We start from the raw sequence: 25,151 nt of genomic DNA, 5'->3' as shown, positions 1-25,151 counted from the left end.
TTTTAATTAAAATTATCAGCTGGTAAGACTGATAATACAACAACATCAGAGATTTGTTTTCTGCACAAAAATCTGCCCGATGACAACGCTGCTCCTCCAAAATACTTTAGCCGGCTCAGTCATTCTTTATATTAAACAGCTTATTCCAAAATGCTGTTATCTCCCTTGCAGTTGATTATAACTTAGGTCAAGAAGTTTAGTGAGTGTTCATTCGCATGAAAAAAATAGGTTTATTTATAAAAAGGAGACAAAACATTATGCTATTAAATCTCCTCAAGGTAATCAAAGTAGACCAGTGTTTACAACAACAAGGAAGTAGCCTCTTAGTCTCAGCCTCCATTATCCAGCTAATACTGGTTTCCCATTATAAAGGCAGCCTTATAATTATGAACATATTATACAAAAGGACAGTTACAGGAGAATGCCTTCAAAACACCTGAAAACATGATAAATCATTTTCATTCTTGCTTCCCAAGCTTCAGTAAAACCTTTGAACATTCCTCCTAAAGATGCTAACTCAAGAAGTGCTCCTGGCAACTGTCTACTATTTCAGTAATGTAGCCATTCTTCTCTTATGCTTGTTGGCAGACTATTTGACCCTGGGTCATATCTTACCTGACATCCAAGTGCATTCATATCCTAGCAGGGATTCTATTCATATTCTAGCAATCAGGAGTAGCATCCTGGGCTGATTTTTCTTTCCCTTCATCAGGGCATTGAAGCCACTTGAAACACCCCAAATTACCACTACAGTTGAGATCATCTCACATAGCACAGCCTAGGACCTTCCTGATTCTTGTAAGGAGCACACTGAAGGCAGTAAACTTTGGAAGTCCTGCAGGGTGAATATTTCTCTATGCAAAGCTTCATGCTGCATTTTGTGCCAATGCTTCAGGACCGAACACACTAAATCATCAGAACTTTGGATATCAGCTTTTTTGCATAAATATTGGGAGGATCTCTAGCACGCATTCTATTTAAAATAGGAGTAATGCACTTGGAAATTAGAGTGCAGGTTTTAAAAATCGCCCAGGTGTGTCCTGTCCACAAAAAGCAGGACAAATCCAACCCGACCAATTACCGCCCAATCAGCCTACTCTCAATCAACAGCAAAGTGTTGGAGGGGGTCGTTAATAGTGCTATCAAGCAGGACTTACTCAGCTATAAGTGCTGCTCACTGATGCTCAGTTTGGGTTCTGCCAGGGCCACTCAATTCCAGACCTCATTACAGCCTTGTTCTACACATGGAGAAAAGAGCTGAACTCAAGAGGAGATGTGAGAGTGACATCAAGGCAGCACTTGGCTGAGTGTGGCATCAAGGAGCCTTAACAAAACTGAACTCAAGGGGATTCAGTGGGAAAACACTCCAATGGTTGGAGTCATACCTAGTACAAAGGAAGATGGTTGTGGTGGTTGGAGGTCAATCACCTCAGTTCCAGGACATCACTGTGGGTTTCTCAGGGTATTGTCATAAGCCCATCAATGAGTTTCTCTCCTTCATAAGGTCAGAGGTGGGGGTGTTCGCTGATGATTGCACAATGTTCAGCACCATTTGTGACTCCTAAGTTACTGAAGCAGTCCATGTCCATTTGCAGCAAGATCTGGACAACATTCAGGCTTGGTCTGATAAGTCAGCTATCTGATGGACTACTCCCCACTTGCCAGGATGACTGCAGCTCCAACAATACTCAAGAAGCTCGACACCATCCAGGACAAAACAGCCCCTTGATTGGCAGCCCATCCACCACCTTAAACATTCACTCCCTCTACCACTGACGTACAGTGGCAGCAAGTGTGTACCATCTACAAGATGCACTGCAGCAATTCGCCAAGGATCCTTCGACTGCACCTTCCAAACCTGCAACCTCTACCACCTAGTAGGACAAGGGCGGCAGATACGTGGCAACACCACCACCTGCAAGTTCCCCACCAAGACAAACACCTACTTGTCTTGGAACTACATCGCCGTTTCTTTACTGGCGCCGGATCAAAATCCTGGAACTCCCTCCCTAATAGCACTGTGGGCATACCTACACCATGTGGACTGCAGCGGTTTAAGATGGCGGCTCACCACCACCTGCTCGAGGGCGATTAGGGATGGGCAATAACTGCTGACCTAGCCAGCAATATCCACATCCCGTGAAAGAATACATTTTTTAAAGGCTGGTAAGTTGGAAATTTCACTGTTAGAAAGCTGCACTAGACAGCTCTTGTCATTTTATTCTACTTTTCAATAATGTCTTCCACTGGATGCTCTGCCACAAACAGGGGCAAAATATGGACAAATGAAATACAAAGAACAACAGAAGTGAGATGATCTCCAAATCTTTCTTGAGGTAGAAGTAGAAATATTATTAAAGATGCTTGCCCTCTAATTATTTACATAGTTACTTCACCATATACTAGACAAAACAAGATGCTATTAATACCTCCACATAATCAAAGGAGCTCAGTGCTTACAATAACAAGGAAGTATAGGGTAGAAAATTGCCCAGGAAAACACATTTCCAGTTTCAGTAATCACTACTAAAGCTCTTCACTTCTGCCTGTCTTAGATGATTCTGGCATTTAAATTTACCTTAGAACATTGTCAGTGTAAAACAGGAAATTTGGGTTGTGCTGCATATTTGTTTTTTGTATTTAGCCTACAGTCACGAACTTGCTTCTGTTTGCCTATGGGTATGAGACCCTTCCCTTCCTTACACAATGAGGCTGTTTCAGAAGCAGATGTGTCATTCAGTCTGGGCATACCATTGTGTGATATTGTTATATAGGACGACGAGCAGGAGAGATGATGATTCACATATAGGTAGCTGAGGTCTTGGTGGGTGGATTACAGGAAAGGCCAATTCTTGTTAGGAAATTCAGTAGGATCCACTTTGGGATGATAAACTGGCAGAAATGGCTTCCACCACAAGCTGCTGACCAGGAAAAGTACTTGTCCTGATATTGCACTTAAAAAATCCTACTGAGAATGGGATGGAATGTCAATCTTACAACCTTAACATTGCTGTAGTGTGTACATGTTATAAATCTCAAAATGCTCTTTTAAACAAGCATTCCATGAGGAGTTTTAGGATTAGTTAGACATACCAATGATATGAACAGTTATCTTAGTAATGGGCTGATGTTCAGTCATTGTTGAGGAAATGTACAAAAAATGATGTAATTTGTTCTTGTGATCCTTCATGTTGGTGACAAAATGGCATGTTTCTTAAAATACTAAAATCCATAGCTTCTCTGTATATTTTACCATTTGTCTAAGATGGAAGAAGGTTAGGTAACAAGTGAATATTATACTCAAAGCTGGTTAAACTTGATAATGGAGTAAATAACAGTTGATGATTATACAGGAATTGGCTTTACTTTGGAAACGGAAATGTTACTGTTCCTTAACACACAAAACTTACGCACAAAATCATAAAAAATATGTATATGTAAAATTATTCAATGAACATTCCACTTTTAGTAAATGTATACAGGAGAAGCACTAAAAAATTAGAAATTTCTTCATAAAGTGATTTGCGGGCTAAGTATCACAGAAATTCTTCATGATCACTCCCTTCAGCAACAGAAAATTGATCTTTACTCTGTGGTTCACTTGGAAGTTCAGCAAGGTCCTTGAAAATCTCAACATATATTTCAAAATTTGGTCCTAAGTTTAAAATATTATCCCAATTATGTGTTCTATTGACAGGGGAATCATCGCACGGTATATTGTTATCTGAATCCTCATCAGGAATAACTTCAGTGTCCATTAAACATGAGTTGGATGTATACCCCTTTTCATGTTCTTGTAATCTAATCTCCCATTCATTTAGAATCTTATCATCCTTGACAATATTTCTCTCTGAATCCTGTTGATTACATTTGTGCACAGACGAACGACTAAATGCGGAAAGTTCCCTTTCATAGTTATACTCAGAACAAGTGAAAGAACTATGAGAATCACTATCAGACGAAGTATCTGTGGAAGGAAGGAAGCCTGGGAGGCCTGCCTGGGCTGACGTTCTTTGTGAAACTTGTGACAGTGAAATTCTTTGAGCGGTGTTCTTGACAGATTTCTGTATTGTTGGAGCATTCAGTTTTTTTACCTCTTCCACAGTCAGGCCAAGTGGAAGTCTCTCGATTATCTGTTTCATTCTGCTGTTGGGTCTGGAACGGGGCGTAAGTATTGATGCATCAGGCAACCTTTCAATCTCATCATCTCCATAAAAAGTCAAATTATCAAAAACTCCTTCACTTGATTTGTTGGTGTCAAAATGGCCATGGTGTGAAAGCTCTGTTTCATAGCCAGTCATGTAATGATCATTTATTAAATGCTTGCGCTCTGTAAATAAAACTGATGAAGGGAACCATTCTGATGAGCGTGTTTGAGGGCATTGTTGATTTGCAAATCCACCTTTTGCTACTTGATTTTTACATAGAACACTTTGTTGACTGGGAGTTATTTGGACAGGAGATTGGGTGTTTCTTTGATTCACAGTGGGCATAAATGGTTGAGATTTATTGTGCATACTTCTGGGGAGAATTACATTTGTATAATGATCATTGTTGATCTGGAACTGTGTGTGGTACTGAATGGCATCAATATCGGAAGAAGCTAAACTGCTTGCATTATCAATGTCACAGACCTCCAAGTCATAGGAATGGCCATAACATTTCTTATACTGCACCATGTTGGCTGTGGCATTAATAAATGTTTCGTCCATAATGTGATAACTTTTTTCTGCGTTGAGGATATCTGGCTGCTTTTCAGCATTGTCAGGACTGGAATGTTTTGCGCCATCAACATCATGATCATCAAAAGCTTTGTTCTCAGTGCCTTTTTGGAGCAGTGCAATCATTTTTGTTCTCTTGTTTTTCAAAGTAATACATTGATATTTGATGAACACACCTATCAGAAGAATTACTACTAGAGTAACAAGTATAATCACCGCTATGCTCCATTGTGGCAATTGAATTTTGTCTTCCTGGCAGGCTGAATGGTCATTAATTGTTGATGTGCAGAAGTCACAAAAAGATCCGGTAAAATCTGGTGTGCAAACACAGTGATATGTGCCATCTGAAGAAGGAAGACATGTACCACCATGCTTACAAGGGTCAGGAAAACAGGAAACTGGGAGACACTCATATGCAAACCATAAATCAATGCACTTTACTCCAGTTGGACATGGGTTGCTTAAGCAAGCATTAGGCCATCTGCATCCAATCTGTACTGAGACATCACTTGGTCGTACGTCGACTAAGTCATTCGATCCAGTAAAGGGCATCACCTGATTATTGTATTTGAATATTTTGATGCATCCTTTAAAGCCTATAATAAAAGAAAAAGAAATCAACAGACTGTACAACAAGATCAAGCATTATGCAAAATCTCTTGAGGTTTAGCTTGATCAGGATTCAGTTAGAGTTTGTAGCATTCATTAAACTTATGACCAAATTCAATTCTTAAGAAGAATGACTAATTAATTGTCCTGTCCATGTTCACTTCCAGTTCACATGACCCACTTTTGACACATTCCTGAGTCATGTGTTATGCAATCAATTTAAGGTTCATTTAAAACAACTTTTTATATTTGCAATTATATAGTTGGTACCACGTACAGCATGTTGTCAGACCAATCTTTGACCCAAGCATTCAGCTAATGGTTAACTTATCTGACTTGAGCAAACTTTATAGTCAGAACCCAACCTTACTGTGCAAACCTGCTTTTGTGAAGAAAATACAGATTTAAATGCCATAATAACAAGAATATACGACCCCAGAAACTGATGTCTTAAGCATGATGCAAGTTGGATTACCATACATTTTCTGACACTAAAGAGATCTTTGGAAAGTACTGATGGCATATGAGCACAAATGCCTTCAAATCAAGCATTAAGGTAATTAAAGGATTAATCTTGATCAAATGGAGCAGGTTTTAAGGGAGTGATTGCAATGACAAACTCAGAGTGTTCACTTAAAGGTAAATATTCAAACTTTCTTTATACTGTCTAGGTTCTTCCAAAATATGGAGAACTGCATTCAGTGCTCCACAAACTTGGCAGAGGAAGACAGCAGAGCAGGAAAGGGCTACCTATGCTGACAGGCAGCACAATTGACATATCATTAGGTCTAGTGGCTGCCTGCATTATGGATCTCATGGAATAGGTACAGCTACCTGGCCATGACAGTACAGAAGTGTTTAAAGAGGCTTTAGTTTAGCAGGAAGATTGCCAAATAGGGTGTAACATCGGTTTAACATTGTCAATAATAGCCAAAGTGTGATGGAAGTTCTGATGAAGTTCTGCCTGCCGCAGATGCATCTGTTCATGACAGTATCAGTAGGATTGACCACCGCAAAGTCATTGTGCAGATTATGCCCTGTCTTCACATTGAGGATACCCTCCATTGTGTTGTGTGGCACTACCACTGTGCTAAATGGGATAGACTTTGAACAGATTTAGCAACTCAAGAATGGGCATCCATGAGGCGCTATGGGCCATCAGCAGCAGCAGAATTGTACTCAAACACAATATGTAACCTCATGGCCCAGCATATCCCCCACTCTACCATTACCATCAAATTAAAGGATTAGCCCTGGTTCAATGAAGAGTGCCGGAGGGCATGCCAGAAGCAGCACCAGGCATACCTAAAAATGAGGTGTCAACCAGCGAAGCTACAACACAGGACTACTTGCACGCCAAACATCATAAGCAGCAAGTAATAGACAGGGCTACGCGGTCCCACAACCAATGGATCAGATCTAAGCTCTTGCAGTCCTGCCAGATCCAGTCATGAACGGTGGTGGACAATTAAACAACTCACTGTAGGAGGAGGCTCCACAAATATCCCCATCCTCAATGATGGAGGAGCCCAGCACATCAGTGGAAAAGATAAGGCTGAAGCATTTGCTACAATTTCAGCCAGAGGTGCCGAGTGGACGATCCATCTCAGCCTCCTGCGGAGCTCCCCAGCATCACAGATACCAGTCTTCAGCCAATTCGATTCAATCCACGTGATATCAAGAAGCAGCTGAAGGCACTGGATACTGCAAAGGCTATGGGCCCTGACAATATTCAGGCAATGGTATTGAGGACTTATGCTCCAGAACTTGCTGTGCCCCTAGCCAAGCTGTTCTAGTCCAGATACAACACTAGTATCTACCCGGCTATGTGGAAAATTGCCCAGGTATATCCTGTACACAAAAAGCAGGACAAATTCAACCCAATCAGTTACCGTCCCATCAGCCTACTCTCCAACATCAGTAAAATAATGGAAGGGGTCATCAACAGTGCTATCAAGCAGCACTTGCTTAGCAACAACCTGTTCACTGACACACAGTTTGGGTTCCGCCAGGGCCACTCAGCTCCTGACATCGTTACAGCCTAGTTTCAAGCATGAACAAAAGGGCTGAACTCCAAAGGTGAGGTGAGAGTGACTGCTCTTGACATCAAGACAGCATTTGAGAGTGTGTGGTATCAAGGACCCCTAACAAAACTGGGGTCAATGGGAATCAGGGGGAAAACTCTCTGCTGGTTGGAGTCATATCCAGCACAAAGGAAGATGGTTGTGGTTATTGGAGGTCTGTTATCTCAGCTCCAGGACATCAATGCAGGAGTTCCTCAGGGTAGTGTCCTTAGCCCAACCATCTTCAGCTGCTTCATCAATGACCTTCCGTCCATTATAAAGTCAGAAGTGGGGATGTTCGCTGATGATTGCACAATGTTCAGCACTGTTTATGATTCCTTAGATGCTGAAACAGTCCATGTCCAAATGCAGCAAGACTTGGACAATATCCAGGCTTGGGCTGACAAGTGGCAAGTAACATATGTGCCACACAAGTGTCAGGCAATGACCATCTCCAACAAGAGAGAATCCAACCATCGCCCTTTGATGTTCAATGGCATTATCATCACTGAACCCCCCCAATATCAACATCCTGGGGGTTACCATTGACCAGAAACTGAACTGGACTAGCCATATAAATACTGCTGCTACAAGAGCAGGGCAGAGGTAGGAATCCTGCAACGAGTGACTCACCTCCTGTCTCCCCCAAGGCTGTCCACCATCTACAAGGCACAAGTCAGGAGTGTGATGGAATACTGCCCACTTACCTGGATGAGTGCAGCTCCCACAACACTCAAGAAGCTCAACAACATCCAGGACAAAGCAGCCCGCTTGATTGACACCACATCCACAAACATTCAGTCCCTCCACCACCGACACACAGTAGCAGCAGTGTGTCCAAGATGCACTGCATGAATTCACCAAGGGTCCTTCCGCAGCACCTTCCAAATCCACGATCACTGCCATAAGACCATAAGACATAGGAGCAGAAATTAGGCCATCCAGCCCATCGAGTCTGCTCCACCATTCAATCATGGCTGACAAGTTTCTCAACCCCATTCTCCCGCCTTCTCCCCGTAACCTTTGATCCCCTTACCAATCAAAAACCTATCTATCTCGGTTTTAAATAAACTCAATGATCTGGCCTCCAAGCCTTCTGTGGCAATGAATTCCATAGATTCACCACTCCCTGGCTAAAGAAGTTTCTCCTCATCTCTGTTCTAAAAGGTCTTCCCTTTACTCTGAGGCTATGCCCTCGGGTCCTAGTCTTTCCTACTAATCTGCCATCTAGAAGGACAAGGGCAGCAGATAGATGGTGACACCACCACCTGGAAGTTCCTCTCCAAGACACTCACCATCCTGACTTGGAAATATATTGCTGTTCCCTCACTGTCACTGGGTCAAAATCCTGGAACTCTCTTCCTAACACCACTGTGGGTGTACCTACACCACAGACTGCAGCGGTTCAAGGAGGCAGCTCACCACGACCTTCTCAAGGGCAATTAGGGATGGGCAATAAATGCTGGCCCAACCAGCGAAGCCTACAGCCCGTGAATGAATAAAAAAAAAAGTTCACTGACCTGAAACGTTAACTCTGTTTCTTTTTCCACAGATGCTGCCTGATCTGCATTTTCTGTTTTTATTTCAGATTTCCAGCATTCACTGTTTTTTCCTTTTGGCTAAGATGTTGTATGTCAAGTTCCCTTCAGGGTACCCCTCAGGTCGTCTGTAACGACAACCAATTTGTTTCCCATACATGGGGCAGGACTTTCCCTTGTCGGGCAGGCATGGTGGACGTGCCTGGGAGCAGCCATGAAACGGACCACAGCCTGCGATCGGGCCCCGGCCGCGATTTCACACTGGCTGGCTGGAAGTCTGCGCATGTGTGGGGAAGCGCGCGCTGATTGCTCCCTGAGGGCACAGAGGCACCTCAGGGAGCTGAAGATTTGGACAAAGGAAAATAAAGCTTTAATGAATGATATAAACATGTATCCACATGTGACTCAGTCACATGAAGAGGGACATGTTTAAAATGAAGTGGAAAAATTTGTTTGAGTTTTTTACTTACCGTTGGTAATCTCATCTTGCCCTTGGATGAGGTTTCGTAAAAAATACAAAGACCACCTGGCTTCTTCGGCTGCCCACCAACTGAACGGTTGAGCGGGCAGCAAAAAATACAACTTAATTAATATTTCAAGGGCCTTAATAGGCCTCTTAGTTGTCGGCGGGCACACTGCCAAGACTCTTGCGCACCCGCTGACTGAAAGATTGCGAGACCATGCGATGACATCGGGGTGTTCGCCCAATGTCATCGCGTGAGATTTTACACCTGATACAGTCGGCCGCGCGCCTGCTAGACAGACATAAAATCTTGCCCATGCAATAAAATACGATGCATTACTTACACCATCACCAACATTAGCAATGTGAGAGAGCAATACAACTTTGCAGAACTGTCTTTCACACAGTCCCAACTATTATCAGTTGTGTCAAAGTTTCCATTTGGTCTTTACACACAAATCTATGTTGTATGAAGTCCGAATTTTTGCAAAGTCGGAAAGCTCCGTGTCTTAGCCAAAATAGTGCCAGAGCCAGAATTACGGAAGTCCTGCTCCTGAACATGTCGCCCACCATTTTCGCCGGGGAGTATGGGGGAGGGATGCATTTCACACATCTGTGATGCATGGAGGCAGCAGCAGTTTAAAAAGTTTAAAAGGGCAGCTGCCTTCAGTTGGAAGCAATTTTCATCAATGAAATTTCTAAAACACTTTCCGTGGGAATTCAAATTTGAGGACAAGGTCTAAACCCACCAGAATTCTTTGGAGAGGTCAGGTATGCCTTTGGAGAGGTTCAGGTACCACTTTAGAATTGTTAAGAGCAGGCATGAAAGTGCATAAAAAACAGGTAAGGTCTGTGGAACTGTCAAGCTGTCAAGTCATTTAAATCCTCTGCTCTTTAAAGTTTGGAAAAAGACAGCCTGCAGTTGAAAAAAAAAATCAGTGCTTGCAATTCCAGTAGATTTTTGTTCACATAACCCTTAGGGTTGTCATGATACTATTACTGCTGCTTGGCTGCTTCCACAAGCCAACATTATCACATCACTCGGGGAAGTTTCTCCTGAGTCGGGTTTGGGGAGTTAGGAATTTTTCCGAATCTGCTCTCTTGACTCAGGGTCGAATATCTGACCCAGGTTCAAAAGGGATTTTTAGGTCTCAGTTTGACATGTCATGTGACCACCAATACAGAATCATATAAGGCAATGCAGAGGCCCCAATATTAACTCTGATTGTTGACAGCAGGTGAATTTCCGTTTCAGTTTGAAACTCATCCGCCAAAACCAGAGACTGGTTTCTTTAACTGCTACATCTCAGCAGTGAGTTTCCCACTGAATTGGCTGACCTGATCAGAAACCACCCCCTCCCCCCTCCTCCATTTCCAGGCAACATTTTCCAGCAGGTCAGCTAGAGGTCTATTTTGAGTGGGAACATGCTTCTTCAAGCCTCTCTTAGTTAATTCGCTCTGCTGTTTTCTTGCTGAGAAAAAAAGCATTTGGTCAGAAATGAATTGCATGCCAGCCCTACATTTTCTGATGCTTCCCTGGAGATGATTGTGGAAGAGATGGGAAAGGAACTCCTGTTCTTCAGCCAAAGGGGTGGAGTGCAGGGGTTGTAGTTGCTGCTAAATATGTTGTCCGTCTGGTATGGAGAAAGATTTCAGATTTCATCCACTCCAGGACCTGGATACAAGGTGGGAAGTCCAATGACCTGGTGAAAGTTGCAAGTCTGAGTACTGCTCTTCATTGATTGTCCTCTCTCTCAACACATATCAACATTCCTTCAATCTCCTTCACCACCTGGCACAATGATGTCATGATGATTGTGTGTGTGGATTTAGTATTAGATACTGTACGGTACTTGGATAAGATACTGTAAGGTGCACTCTCTCCTACGTTTGGGGTCACCTGACCTGGGGGTGCGGTGTTGGAGGTCAGAGAGCACATGTTAGGGAGTTAACCAGCTGGGCAGATTAAATGATGATGTTCTTGCAGTTAAATCTGAATTCAAGTGTTGGTTCTTTCAGCCTGAGATGTGACGAAAGGCACACCCCTTATTCTCATTAAAAATGCTGTTGCAAATATTTAGTTAATTGCTCCTGTGTTTTAGAGTATAGCTTTTGGTTTTGGGAATTAAAATCTTAACTATAGAACATGGGATAAATGCAATCAATGCAAGTTTAAAGTATATTACACTTAAAAGATTGGGGCCATGTTTACTTAAGAGGTTAACAGCTAGAAAGACAAAATCATAAAACAGAAAATGGGCTTACTTAACTGAGGAACTGGAGAGATGGGGTGGAATTTTCTGGTCTCACCAGCAGTGGGTCTTGTGTGGGCGGGAGCAGAAAATTCGAAGAAAGGCCATAAGTTGGAATCCCACTGGCAGGAAAACAAGTCAGGATTTTTCCCTCACTACTTTCCTGGTGGGCTGAGTGCGGGTCAGATTTCCAGCTGATCCATGATGGGAACCACATCGGCATTCATTACCATGTCATGAATACTTATTAAAAACGCTACTCACCAGAATCATATTGCCCCTCCCAATTTTTAAAAATTATTTTATGGGATGTGGGCACCACTGGCTAGGCCAGCATTTATTGCCCATCCCTAATTGCCCTTGAGAAGGTGGTGGTGAGCTGCCTTCTTGAACCGCTGCAGTCCATGTGGTGTAGGTACACCCACGGTGCTGTCAGGAAGGGAGTTCCAGGATTTTGAGCCAGCGACAGTGAAGGAACAGTGATATATTTCCAAGTCAGGGTGGTGAGTGTCTTGGAGGGGAACTTCCAGATGGTGGTGTTCCCATCTATCTGCTACCCTTGCTCTTCTAGATGGTAGTGGTCATGGGTTTGGAAGGTGCTGTCTAGGGAGCCTTGGTGAGTTCCTGCAGTGCAACATCAGTCAGTGGGAAATTAGACTGGTGTCATTCACAATGTGCAGCTGTCCACTCTCACTTCACTTGTGACTTTGAAGTGAGTGTAACATCCGGAGTCTACCTGCAATAGTGCTGCTCCAGGTCCTCAGCGATGCCATTGTAGCACACACTAGTGGGGGTTTATGCTTGGGCTGGTCATGGCGGGTGCTGTGGGCGTTGAGCTGGGCTGGTCTTGGTGGGTGCCATGGATGATGATGGAGACATGAGGATGAAGTGGGTATGGTGGGGTTGAGGGGGTGCTGAGAAGACTAAGACATGAGGGTGGAGGGGGTATGATGAGGTTGGAGGGGGGCAGAGAAGAAGACTAAGACATGAGAGTGAAGGGATATGGTGGTGTTTGGTGGGGGGGTAGGGGGCACAAGGGCAGAGGGAAAATTGGGGGTGGGGAAGCTGCAGCCCAATACGGAATACTGGAATGCAGATACAGAAGGGGTGTGGGTGGGATCCGGACTGCGTGAATGAGAGGGGATGCACGCAGGCTCTGGAGTAGGAAAGGTAAGGGGTTATTGTGGCACGTAAGGCAAGGGTTGCACATAGACCCATGAGTGGTGTTCGGGTTGGGAGAGCGGGGGGGGGGGGGCGGGGGGGGGGGGGGTGGTGGTGCTGCACAAGAGGGACAAGTTGCACAGAGGCTCAGTGGGGAAACAGTCTAACAGTCTTGTAGCCACTCCTGTGGGAACCGGAGAGCTGAGTGAAAGACAGTCAAAGTCCCTGGACTAACTGTGGACCACTTAGTCAGGATGAGAGATTAAACGCGGTTCTGGGGCTTCGTTGGCCATATTACAGGGTGATGTATGACATGTACGCATCTTCCCGCACCAGGCAGGGGCAAGGCCTGTGTGCTCAATGGGGATTAGGCACAGCTTGGTGTGCAGGACATGGTCATTGTCTCACACTCGGGGGTGACGGGGCTGTCTGGCTCGGTACTGGACTGCAGATGGGATGTCATGGTCAGGGGAGGCATCTACAGACTGTAAATGGGGAAAACGTAATGAAGGGGTGGGAGGCGGTACTTGAAGCTCGTTTTGGCAGGGGGGGGGTTGCCTCTGTGTTTGACCATGCACACAGCCTCAAGATGAGGAGAGGTGAGGTCCACGTGGGGCATGGGAACGTCCAGTGTTGGATTCAGAGGGGAGGATTGGAATGTCCACAACAATAACTACGGGGTTCAGGGTTACTGGGGGATGCTGGAGAATCACTGGAGTTCTACCAGCATACTGTGAGGTTTGAGGAAGATCAGAGGGACCCGGACACTGACGGGGGAGGGTCGAAGCTGGTCTCAAAATTAAAATGGCGCCCCACCATCTTGAGGCCTCAAAGCTATGATGCAGTTTAAACTCAAAACTGGAAAAGAATCTGCATGATGGGGATCTGAGGCAGTGTGGGAGAAGCCCATGGCTGACTCAGGAGCCCTTTCAGGGGACACCCTCAAGCTGTTTAGAGTAACAACACTGAAATGAACTTTGAGCTGATAGAAGTCTGGAAGAGTGCTTTGGGAAGGTGCAATTGGAAGCACTGACATTTGGAGCACTTTAACTTGAGAGTGCAGGACTCATTGAGGTCACAATAAAGTAGATCAATGTGAGCATTAACAGAGAGGAATGTGAGAATGGGAGATGCAGCCAACCATGAAGGGAGCACAGCTGCTGGAAATCTGCAAGATGACCAATGAATATCTCTAAGGTGCTTTCTGCAATTGGCATGACTCGCCAAAGGGCACCTAATCATTCCAAAAGTGCAGGTTAGGCATAATCAGTATACCAGATCAGACACAGGAGTGCATTGGGTAAGGTAGAACCTATCATGGATGCGCTGAAGTTTCTTCCAACCTCTTAGGGATTGAGATGTCAAGTATCTGGGGGGCATCTTGGTCACCTAGATCTGTGAGGTAGTGCTTCAGCTTGAACGCTGGATCACGGAAAGGCAAGTAGCACAGACGCAGCTCTCGGGCACGACAGTGGCTTTCTATTTGCATGTGGGAGGTCTACTATATTTGCCTGGTATTTATTAATCTCTTGCATCTATCAGTCCACAGGGAGGAGGAGGGTTTAATGATGGAGCCTGTGCTCAATGCTACCTTCTTGATAGCAGTGATCCAATTGAGGAGGAGCAGGAGGGCCCAGAGCTGCCTAGCACAGCTTCGAGAAGAGGCCAGGCCCGAGGTCCATGGTCCCGGGGACCCCCAATAACACTCAGGGGATGAGGAAGTCAGACCCATCCCACAGAGGTGACTCGCATGACCAAGGGTCTACTGAAGCCATCTTTCCTATCTGGAAGTGAGCAGGAGACAGTGCCGCACGTGTCTAAATTTGTCAAGAGATGTGCCCAGAAGGCATTCAATAAGATGCCACATAAAAGGCTATTGCACAAGATAGGAGCTCATGGTATTGGGGGTAATGTATTAACATAGATTGATGGTTGGTTATCACACAAAAGACAGAGAGTCGGGATTAATGGGTCTTTTTCAGTTTGGAAAGACGTAACTAATGGAGTGCCACAAGGATCAGTCCTAGAGCTCAATTATTTACTATCTATATTTATCACTTGGAGGAGGGGGCAGGGTGTAATGTATCCAAATTTGCACATGATACAAAAATTGGTGGGAGGGCATATTGTGATGAGGACATAAGGAATCTGCAAGGGGATATAGACAGGTTGAGTGAATGGACAAAAACTTGGCAGATGGAGTTTAATGCAGGAAAGTGTGAATTCATGCACTTTGGTGGGAAAAATCACAAGGCAGACTATTACTTAAATGGAGACCCCAAAAAAATGCACAGAGGGATGTGTGTGTTCTTGTGCGTGAAACACAAAAAGATAGCATGCAGGTGCAGCAAGTAATTAAGAAGGCAAATGGGATTTTGGCCTGTATTGCGAGGGGGTTGGAGTTTAAAAATAGGGAAGTCTTGTTACAACTGTACAGGGTGTTGGTGAGGCCACACCTGGAGTACTGTGTACAGTTTTGGTCCCCATATTTAAGAAAGTATATACTGGCATTGGAGGCAGTTCAAAAGAGATTCACTAGGCTGATTCCTGGGATGAAAGGGTTGACTTATCAAGAACGGCTAAACAGGTTAGGCCTTTATTCATTGGAGTTTAGAAGAATGAGGGGTGATCTTATTGAAACATACAAGATTCTGAGGGGGCTTGACAGGGTAGATATTGAGAAGATCTTTCCAATAGTGGGGGAATCTCAAACTAGGGGACATAGTTACAGAATAAGGGGACACTCATTTAAAACTGAGATGCGAAGGAGTTTCTTCACTCAGAAGGTAGTGAATGTCTGGAATGCTCTACCCCAGAGTTGTGGAGGCTAGATCAGTGAAAGTATTTAAAGGGGAGATAGATAGATTTTTGAAATATCGGGGAGTTGAGGGCTATGAGGAGTTGGCACGAAAGAGGAGTTGAGGCCTGGGGCACATCAGCCATGATCTTATTGAATGGCGGAGATGGCTTGAGGGGCCAAATGGCCTACTCCTGCTCCTATTTCTTATGTTCTTATGGTGGATTATATCTGCCACATTCTGTGGGAGGAGCTAATGCCATGTGGACTGGGAGGACATCCACTGCCAGTGCCCCTGAAGATCACCACTCACTCAAATTTTATGCCAGCGGGATGTTCCAGGGATCCACGGGGGACCTATGTGGCATTTCTCAGTCTTTAACACATAAATGTATCAAGGAGATGACAGGTACACTCTACAGTAGGGCTTATCATTATGTGAAGTTCACACTCGATGAAACTAGCCAGGCTGCTAGGTTTCTGGGGTCAGTCTTCCCTGGAGTACAGGGTGCAATCGACTGCACACATGTGGTTTTGACAGCTCCAGGGCAGCAGCCCCTGATGTTCATTAACAGGAAAGGGTTCCACTCCATATACGTTCAGCTGGTGTGCGATCATCAGAAGCACATCATGTATGCCTGTGCCAGGTACCCGGGTAGTTCCCCGGCTCCTACATCCTGAGTCACTCCCAAGTGCCTCAGATGTTTGAAGGGCGGCAGCACTCACAGGGCTGGCGGCTGGTTGATAAGGGGTACACGCTGAAAAGATGGCTCCTGACACCCATGTGTCGTCCTCAAAGTGCCTCGGAGGTGAGATACAACGGCCGTGCATAACTCAACAAGATCCAACATAGAGCAGACCATCGGGATCCTAAAGGTGCGCTCCCGATGCTTGGACCACTCAGGTGGGGCTCTGCAATATTCTCCACCGAGGGTATCCCGCATAATTCTGGTGTGTTGCGCCCTGCACAACCTGGCATTTCAAAAGAGAGATGACTTGCAGAGGGAGACATGGAGAAGACTGAGAACTCCTCAGATGTTGAAGACCTGGAAGGGCATGAAGCTGAGGAGGAAGATGGTGGTAAGCTTCCACGAGAGCTCGATGTGGAAGATGTGCCTATGAGACAGTGATAGCCAGGAGGAGTAAGGTGCAGGCAAGAGGACCTGAGCGCATTTCCCCTGTCCCTTAGTGGCATGCCAGTAATCTGAAAGGCCTTTACAACCACTCATGTCAAGAGCAAGTTCAGCTTTCGGCCTTGGATCTCCAGCTGTCAGGTTTCACCAGGCCCTAACCTTTGAGAAGGTCAGCAGCCAAAGCTGCAGTTAGCCGCTCTGGAAAGTGAAAGGCAGCTCACCAGCACAAACCCTGTGTCAACTGAACTTGATGCAATCGTGGCCTCCTGAATGAGACACTTCTTGTGGCCACAGAGATGCTGACATGGATGGAGAGATCACCATGGCTGCAGGTCCTGCACCGGCACTAACAATGAAGACAGCTATTTGAAGGTCAGTCAACATTACTGGTAACCCTTCAAGGCAATTGAGTACACATAACTCTGTGGTGTCTTGAAAGGAATAAAAGTTCATGACGCAATTTGCAGTCACTTTCAATAAATAACTTGACACATCTCCCTGACATTACACATTGGGCAGGTAACTTAAATGAGTCAGCGAGATATCACGTAAATGTGAGGTTCATAAAAGGAAGTGATCACGGAGTGGGAGCTTAGGTCAATCTCGTACTAAAAGGGCACATAGATGCATATGAACAATGCATTCAAATGACGAGACCATTATCGGGAGCAACAAATGTATTTCCAAAGGTGTATGATAGAAACAATGAGTGAACACCCATTAGCCAGAAGTGATATCAATGTTTCTTAATCTTTCTAACCCTGCCTTGGTGCATCCCTAATATTCACTGCAGAGGTGGAGGCAGCCTGCTGAATGCGACACCTTGTTGTCTTTGATGACTTTGGCAGGTGTCCTCTGAAGGATCGAGGCCTGGAGGGTCCTGCCTCACATTGGGTGTCCTGATGTGGGGCAGATGCACCCTCCTCCACCTGTGTAGCTGGAGGTGAGGAGGTCACAGGCAGAGGGGCTTGGGATCAGCTGGACACATTCGGAGTCAACTGAGTGGATGGTCCTGGGGTGTCCAGCTGATTGTCCTTCTCCCTACCGGTGCCCGAGGGCCCCTGCTGACTCCATGAGGAGAAATGAGGTTGAGGTGCTCTGCCCCCCTCTCACCTAGCCACTGATGGATTGCATTTATGCCTGGAGCGATGGAGTGTAGGTCCAAGCGGAAATCCAGCAGAGCTTGCTGGGCCAAAATCTCCAAAGTGACCTCCGCCCTTCCCACAGTGTCCTTGAGGCTCTCGCATGTTGGAGCCACGACATCTGACAGAACACAGACAGACTCCTCCATCCTTCGTTCTAGTCTATTGACTGCCTCTCGCAACTCTACCTGATGTTCTGCCAGAGACCTGGGCTGTTACTGCCTCCAACTGCAGTGGAGACATGTCAGTGAAGTGTTCCCCTGAATATGATCCTGAGCCTAATCTAGACGTGTAACCCACCGGGGTGTGTGCCACTGCAGTGGAGGAGGGTGCAGGTGATCGCAGTGTCGGGCCTTCTTCAACTAGCTCCTCAGCCTCCTCCTCTGAGGCGGGCTGGGGACTGGGGCTCATGTTGCCTGTGCTGGTCTGCTTGGACCTGCTGCTGCCTGTAAGAGAGAGAAGATAGATTTAGTTAATGAACAAGCTGAATGCAACACTGCATGTCACTCACTGTGAATGTCAGGATGTGATCAACTCGGAGGGCTCATCCGTACTTGCTTTGCTGGGAGAGGCCAATCTTGCCTTCACCACAGGAGCGATCTCTGTCCTCCCCTGCCAACTTGGCAGCATTCTCCTCAAACTTGGAGACCTCCTGGATGTTGGCCGTCCCTCCTCCAGTCTGGGATCTCTCCCGCTTGTTGTGGGAAAGCTTGGCCTGTTTGAAGACAAATGGATGGAATGTGATGAGAAGGGATGGAACAGAGATTGGAAAGCATGCAGGCTTACTGTGTGCACTGACCCCCCTCCAGTAAGGGCTGAAGATGCTGTTTGTGCAGCATGATAGATGAGATGCTGGTGAACAGGCTTCTAATGCTGATATAGTCCCCGCTAATATTGTGTGAGATCCCTAAGTTGTGTGATGTTTTGAGTGCATAATGCCATTATGAGAATGTGAATTTGGAGTGAGTTGAAAGTTGACTTACCTTGGTGGAGCGGATGAGATCATTCATCCTCTTCCTGCACTGAATGGTATTTCTCTGGTGGTTGCCCACGGCGCTGATCTCCTTCACAATCCCCTCCCAGACCGGTGAGGTGAGGTCGGTGGACCTCCTAGATCGATCCCTTAGAAAAATAACCATCCAATACTGGTGGGCACCTCTAATTAAAGCCTCCAGGGAGGCATGGAGTACTTGGAGTACCTTGGCGTACTCTTTTTGCTCTTTGCACCCACTTCTGGCACATTCAACCACACAGCTGGGCTGCAGAGAGTAATTGTGTGTCCAATTGGTGGCGTTTAAATATGGCGCCAGGAAATTTGACCCCATGAGGTGACAGTGGGCAGATGAATCAGTGCCCACCCTGCCACATGATTCAGTGAGCAGCTTGTCTATGCATAATTAATAAGGTTTCAAGCAGAAGATTGGACATGAGAGCCTGACCCGGCAATCAGTGGGAAACTCGCTGCTAATTCCGCCCACCATCGCACTTAGTCTCCAGAATGGAAAATTCCACCCATGATGTCTGAACCCTTGCAGTAATGGCAGTCCAGAGAAATGTTTTTCTTTTGGGAGTTAGAGCTAAATAAGTTTAAAAGCTCTCAGGAAACCATGAAAAGATGTAAAAACAATTTACTTCATCAGATCAAAGAAAAAATTATAAATGATGGATAATTAACCCAAAGGTTAGTTTGAGGACAGCCCAGAGCAGGCAATGTCATTATGGGGATGGGTGGAGTTTAGGGAAGTTCTCAATTTCAATTTACCTGTGTGTTTTTGCTGAGAGAGTTAGTTGCAGTTTGGACCTTGTGTGGTTTGCAGCTCACTAAGAGATAGCCAAAGTAAATGATAATTAGCTAGGCCTGCACTGTAAGAGTAAAAAATTAACTTCATCATTTATTGCATGGAATGTGGGTGGGACTTAATCTCAGTTTGAATTTCATGAGGGAACAGAAGCTGGAAAATTGCCAAGTTTGAAACTAGTGTAAGAATCTGTAGTGGGTCTCACAGAATCTTGTGGCAAAGAAAGCAACAAGCAGATCAGATTGGAAGTATTGAAAAATAACCAGGACAAGGGACTAAGGGATCCACAGTTAAGAGATGGTAAATGAAAATGTTACATCAGAGAATAGGTGGAGCTGAGGAGAATTCTTTATGGGCAGTCCCTACAGAAGTAACTTTAAGATTGACGTATCTTATAAGAGAATTCTTGGGCGAAGTAAGAAGAAATCTGAGTGCATAACATATGTAGTTATAAATCGTAGTGTTAAGCTAATAGTGCTTGTTTTGTTTACGTGTTTTATATACAATAAAGTTTGTGTTTTGTTAAAAAAGTGGTCTTATGGCATAGTTCTGTTGGTTAAATTGAGGTATTCAGATTTGTTTTTCAACGTTAACAGTCACTAGCCAGATTGTAACACTGCATACACTTCTTCTTTGCTTCCTTCATATGCCACTGACTAGCAATGTTCTCCTTTCCCTTGCTTGCCTTTACACAATCACAAGCTTCTCTCAGGACTCCTTCCCCATTTCACCCCCTTCACACTTTCCTATTCAATATGTCCCCATCCTGCATGAATGTTGCTTCTTCTTCTGAGTATATGCACTATCATCACAAATTCCACACATCTCACTCTTGTTTCAGTAGCCACTCACCATCTCTCACCCCTTCTTTCTGCAGGACAGAATGGTGCAAAATTAGTGAGGGAGGAGGAAGATCCAGGGACGACCACTAAATCTTATGATCCTCAACAAACTGGAAGAGTAAGCTACAGAAATTGTTGGAAATGTGTACATCAGTTATTTTGAGACTGGGGCTGCACTGAATCTGGTTTCCGATAATTATTTGTACCCCTCATTAAGTACTAAAAACACACTCAGTCAGTCAGTTTGGCTACATCAAATTACAACATGATGCATAGCTTCTCTAACTGTGCAGCTTCCCTGTACCACTAAACACTTTTCTGCTCATACAGCCACAGATCCCTGAAGAAACCTCAGAGGAGGAGAGTCCTTTCTGAGGAAGCGCCATCATTTCTCAATTACTCTCAAGCACAAGGCTGGAGTAAAGGGTGATGTAGAAGTGGCTACAGATAATGATGTACCTAACAATAGAGTACTGGTGTAGGAGTTGATGTGAGGGGTAGCTCAGGAGACACTGCTGCTGAGAATGAGGCCTTCTCCAGCTCTGTTGAGCAGGACTAGCATTGCTACTCTGCAGTGGCCAAAAGGAGGAAGCACACAATTATCATTGTTCCTTGGATGTGGGAAACTATATTTGATGCCTATCCTTTGTTGCCATGAGAGGTTGGTTGTGATCCTTCTCCTCGATACACTATAATCCCTGTGGTGATCATGCTTCCATAGTGGTGTTAGAGAAGGAATTTCAGGATTTTAATCCAATAATGAAGAAATGGCAGTATGATCAAGTCAGGCTGGTGTGTGATTTGGAGGGGGAATATGCCATAATAGGAAACTAGTTATGAGGAGAGACTTAAAATACTATGACCATGTCTACTGGAGTAGAAAAGGCTAAAGGGAGATTTAATGGAGGTTTTTAAAATTATGAGCTTTGAAAGAGAGAGATTAGGGAAAGATTATTTCTTCTGGTTTAGCCTTCAGTGGAGGCGGGTCATCAATTTAAAATTATTACCAAAAGGGTGAAATGTGATATTAGGAGAAATTTCTTTATGTAGAGGATTGTAGGAGCATGAAAACTTAGCCATAGGTCATGGATGAAGTAGAGGCCATTTCATACTTTAAGGGAATATTGGTTACATCTTTTAAGCAGACGAAGATTTAAATCTATGAGTAGAGAACAGGACCGTTGCTTAATTTGGGAATATTTTAGCAACAGCTGATAAGCATGCAAAAGACTAAACGGTCTCTATCTATGTTGTAAACATCTATGGCAACATTCAACTTAATATTTCAAAATCAAGGGCTTCTAGCAAAGCTGAGATTAATAGGCTTATAAGTGCCAGTCAATGGCTGAACTTGTAGATAGCACAAAAGATGGTTGTGGTAGTTGGAAGCCAATCATTGTAGACCAGGACATTTGGTTATTTACTTATCCGTCTTCAACTGATGATCAATAATCTCCCCTCCGTCGCAAAGCCACAGGATACTGTTCACTGATAACTCTACAGTGTTTAGCTTTATTCATAACTCCTCTGATACCAAAGCAGCCCCCATGACTAAATTAGGACTCAGGAGCCTTTGCCTTGGACTGAGAAGTGAAAGATAATATTTCTACCATAAGAAGTGGCAAGTGCTGCAAATATGATGTTTCTAAGATTGTTATGTTTCAGGGCTGTGTATTTAATTTAGGAAAAAATGAAGGGGCACATATGACCTTTTCTGAAGTCTGCCTAACAACAGGGTGATGTGGTTGTTAAAGATTAAAGGGAGGCCTGGGTTGTTTTGTTGGAGAGAGAAACTGGAAGGTGTTCAGACTTGGAAACAATGGCACCAGCATCTGTGCTTACAATCATTGGACTGCTAGTCTCCAAAGTCTCAGGAAGGTGTTAAGAATGCTTGTTGTAAACAGTTATGCTTTAAACTGTCCACTTATTTTCAATATAGAATAGAGTTGGGATCTAACAGATAGCTAATCGGAATTCCAACTGGATTTACATTGCCATGGAGATGGACTTTGAGAGGGGAAGAGTCCTTACAAAGCCATTGTGCGATCAGGTTGCAAGCTTTCCTAAAAAGAAAATCACAAACTCACAGGCAGATTAGTCTGCCAAGATCTGGGGGAGAGAGAGAGAGAGAGAGAGAGAGCGCAGCTAGAGGTTGAGAGTCCCTATGGGTCACTGAACATGAAAAAAGGTGGGAGCTCCCACTTGGATTGAAAAGACCAAATTCGTGAAAATTTGAAACAAGGCTGGAAGGGTTAGGGGAATAGGAGGAGAATCTCTAGGAAAAATCCTCACCCTGAAACTCAGTTCTGGGGTTAAAAGCTGCCAGGCTGGGAAAGGAAAGCATCAGAAGTAAACCCTCAGGAGCTAAGAATCACTTTGGACTGGGTCTGAGAAAATTGAATGACTACCTAAGCGACAAGTGTCAAATATGTCTATGAAGTGGGATTTTCCAGTTGTGTTAAAAGTAAAATGGGAAAGTTCTATTCTGTAGTTGAAAGGTTAAGTTACCTATAAAAATAGTGTTTGGTTAATATTGCTTTTAGTCTGTTTGTTACAGTAAAAGTCTTAAAGCATGCAATCTTGTCATGTCATCCTTTCAGCTATCAGCTGGAAGTTGTATTTATCTTTCTAAAGGTTATTGGTCTCTACAAAGATTGTAACACAAATAATGATCAGCTCCAATAAGTGAAAGTCCCACTATCTCCCCCAATCTTCACTGGCCCACTATTAACATATTGGCATCACAATTGAGCAAAAGCTTAATTGGACCAGCCATGGCTAGAAAATCAGGCCAAAGGCTGAGTACCCTCTGATGAGTTGCACTTCAAAACCTTTCCAGCATCTGCATGGCTGAAGTCAGGAGTGCAAAAACATACACACCACTTGCCTGGATGGATGCATCATCAACAACCCTCAGGAAGATTCCCCCCATCCAGGACAAAGCAATCTGCCTGATTAGCACCTATGTCTGGACTACATATCCACCTTCTCCACCATTAGTTCATTGTAGTACATACCACCTATAAATTGGGTCAAAATTGTGGAATTCCCTACCTAGTACCACCATGGGAGCACAATCAGCACAAGGATTAAAGCGATTCAAGGAGAATGACCATCACCTACCTCTCAGGGCAACAAGGAATGGACTGTGGTGTTACCCACATCTCAAGAATAAATAAATTAACCAAATAAATAGAAATTGTGTGCCTCCTCCTCTTCTAAGCCTGTGTGGAATAGCTTGCTTGCCTCACCCAGCACAATCAATTCCATGGCTATTTCACAGAATAAACTGTTGGCTTAGCTTTTCCAATTCTATTTGAAGTGTTTAACTGCCTCCCTAATTGTAGATCACTGCTGAATTAGAGGATTAATGCTGCTCCCTTTTCATTGGCAGGCACTCTGTATAGGAGAGAAAGACCACATTTTAGCAGACAGACTAAAATTAACAACATTTTGTGTAAACCACGAGGAATAAATTCTCTCGAATACTGTTAGTAACCATAGTTAGCATCTAAATAGCATATCAGCAGCAATGTTGGTGCTATAATGATGAATATTGTATTATTTTCTTATTTTCAGTCTTTTAAATTTTTTATTATTTTATATTTTGTAAATTAGCTTCCTTCTCACTGCATCTCAGCTGAACATTATTACAATAACTTTAAATTTCTGTAAATAGAAATCTAAATATGCAAGACTGTTTCAACCCACATAAATTATAGTTCTTTGTGGTTACTGTCAACTCTGGGGACATACAGGACACTTTCTTCTTGAAAGCAAAAATGCACTTGTCAAAAATGGCAATTCAGATACTGTATAAGTAGCCTCGGGTTAGTTAGCTTTCAAAGGCTGCTCATTCAACATGTCTGCCTGATGTCCTTGAGAACTATAACTATTTGTACTCAAAAGAGTAGCAGCAAGGAGAGGCACAGCTTGGTTATGAAGTATTCACTTAGGGCATGTACTCATTCCTAATGTTCATGTTCTGAAAATTACACATCTTTGTTCCTATGGAGTGTCGCCTAGGTGTATTGAGTTTTTTTATCACAGTCGCAGAATTTTAACGGCACAGAAGGAGGCCATTCGGCCCATCGTGTCTGCACGGTTCTCCAAATGAGCATTATGACCTAGTGCGATTGCCCTGCCTTTTCCCTGTTCCCTTGCACATTGTTTCTATTCAAATAATTATCTAATGCCCTCTTGAATGCCTCAATTGAACCTGCCTCCACCACACTTCCAGGCAGTGCATTCCAGACCCAAACCACACGCTGTGTAAAAAGGTTTTTTGTCATGTCATGTTTGCTTCTTTTGCAAATCACTTTGAATCTGTGCCCTCTCGTTCTTGATCCTTTTATGAGCGTGAACAGCTTCTCCCTATCTATATTTATCCTTATTTATAAATGAAGAAGCAAAAGCATTTGAGTTAACCTGATTTTTTTTTAAGACACAGTAAGCCATTTAGATACTTTCAACATTAAGGCAGTTTTTTTCATAAGCTGGACAACTGCCTTGACAAAGAAAATGAAATCCAGCCCATTTTAATGATTTGTTTCACTATTTTACTTGCCTCTTTACTTAAGTACTTACATTTGTAACTCTGGGGGACAAAATATTGTTTGAATGAAGAGTAA

At 44.1% G+C, this 25,151-nt stretch overlaps 1 protein-coding gene across 2 annotated transcripts in view; it reads right to left on the bottom strand.

The window, feature by feature from the left end:
• Positions 1 to 1,579: 1,579 nt before the first annotated feature.
• LOC144682733 (protocadherin Fat 4-like) overlaps positions 1,580 to 25,151 on the bottom strand; it is a 189,026-nt gene continuing 165,454 nt past the window's right edge. The window contains exon 16 of one of the 2 annotated variants that reach the window (XM_078545370.1): positions 1,580 to 5,317. In XM_078545370.1, the coding sequence (XP_078401496.1) occupies positions 3,537 to 5,317 (1,781 nt within the window). In that variant the 3' untranslated portion in view covers positions 1,580 to 3,536. Of the gene's footprint in view, positions 5,318 to 23,477; positions 23,920 to 25,151 lie in introns of those variants that run through there. The other variant, XM_078545371.1, reaches the window with a different exon arrangement.

The sequence above is a fragment of the Cetorhinus maximus genome, chromosome 7 (genome assembly GCF_964194155.1).
Source record: "Cetorhinus maximus chromosome 7, sCetMax3.hap1.1, whole genome shotgun sequence".
In the NCBI taxonomy this organism is placed as follows: domain Eukaryota; kingdom Metazoa; phylum Chordata; class Chondrichthyes; order Lamniformes; family Cetorhinidae; genus Cetorhinus; species Cetorhinus maximus.
This window is presented reverse-complemented; position numbering and strand designations above follow the sequence as displayed.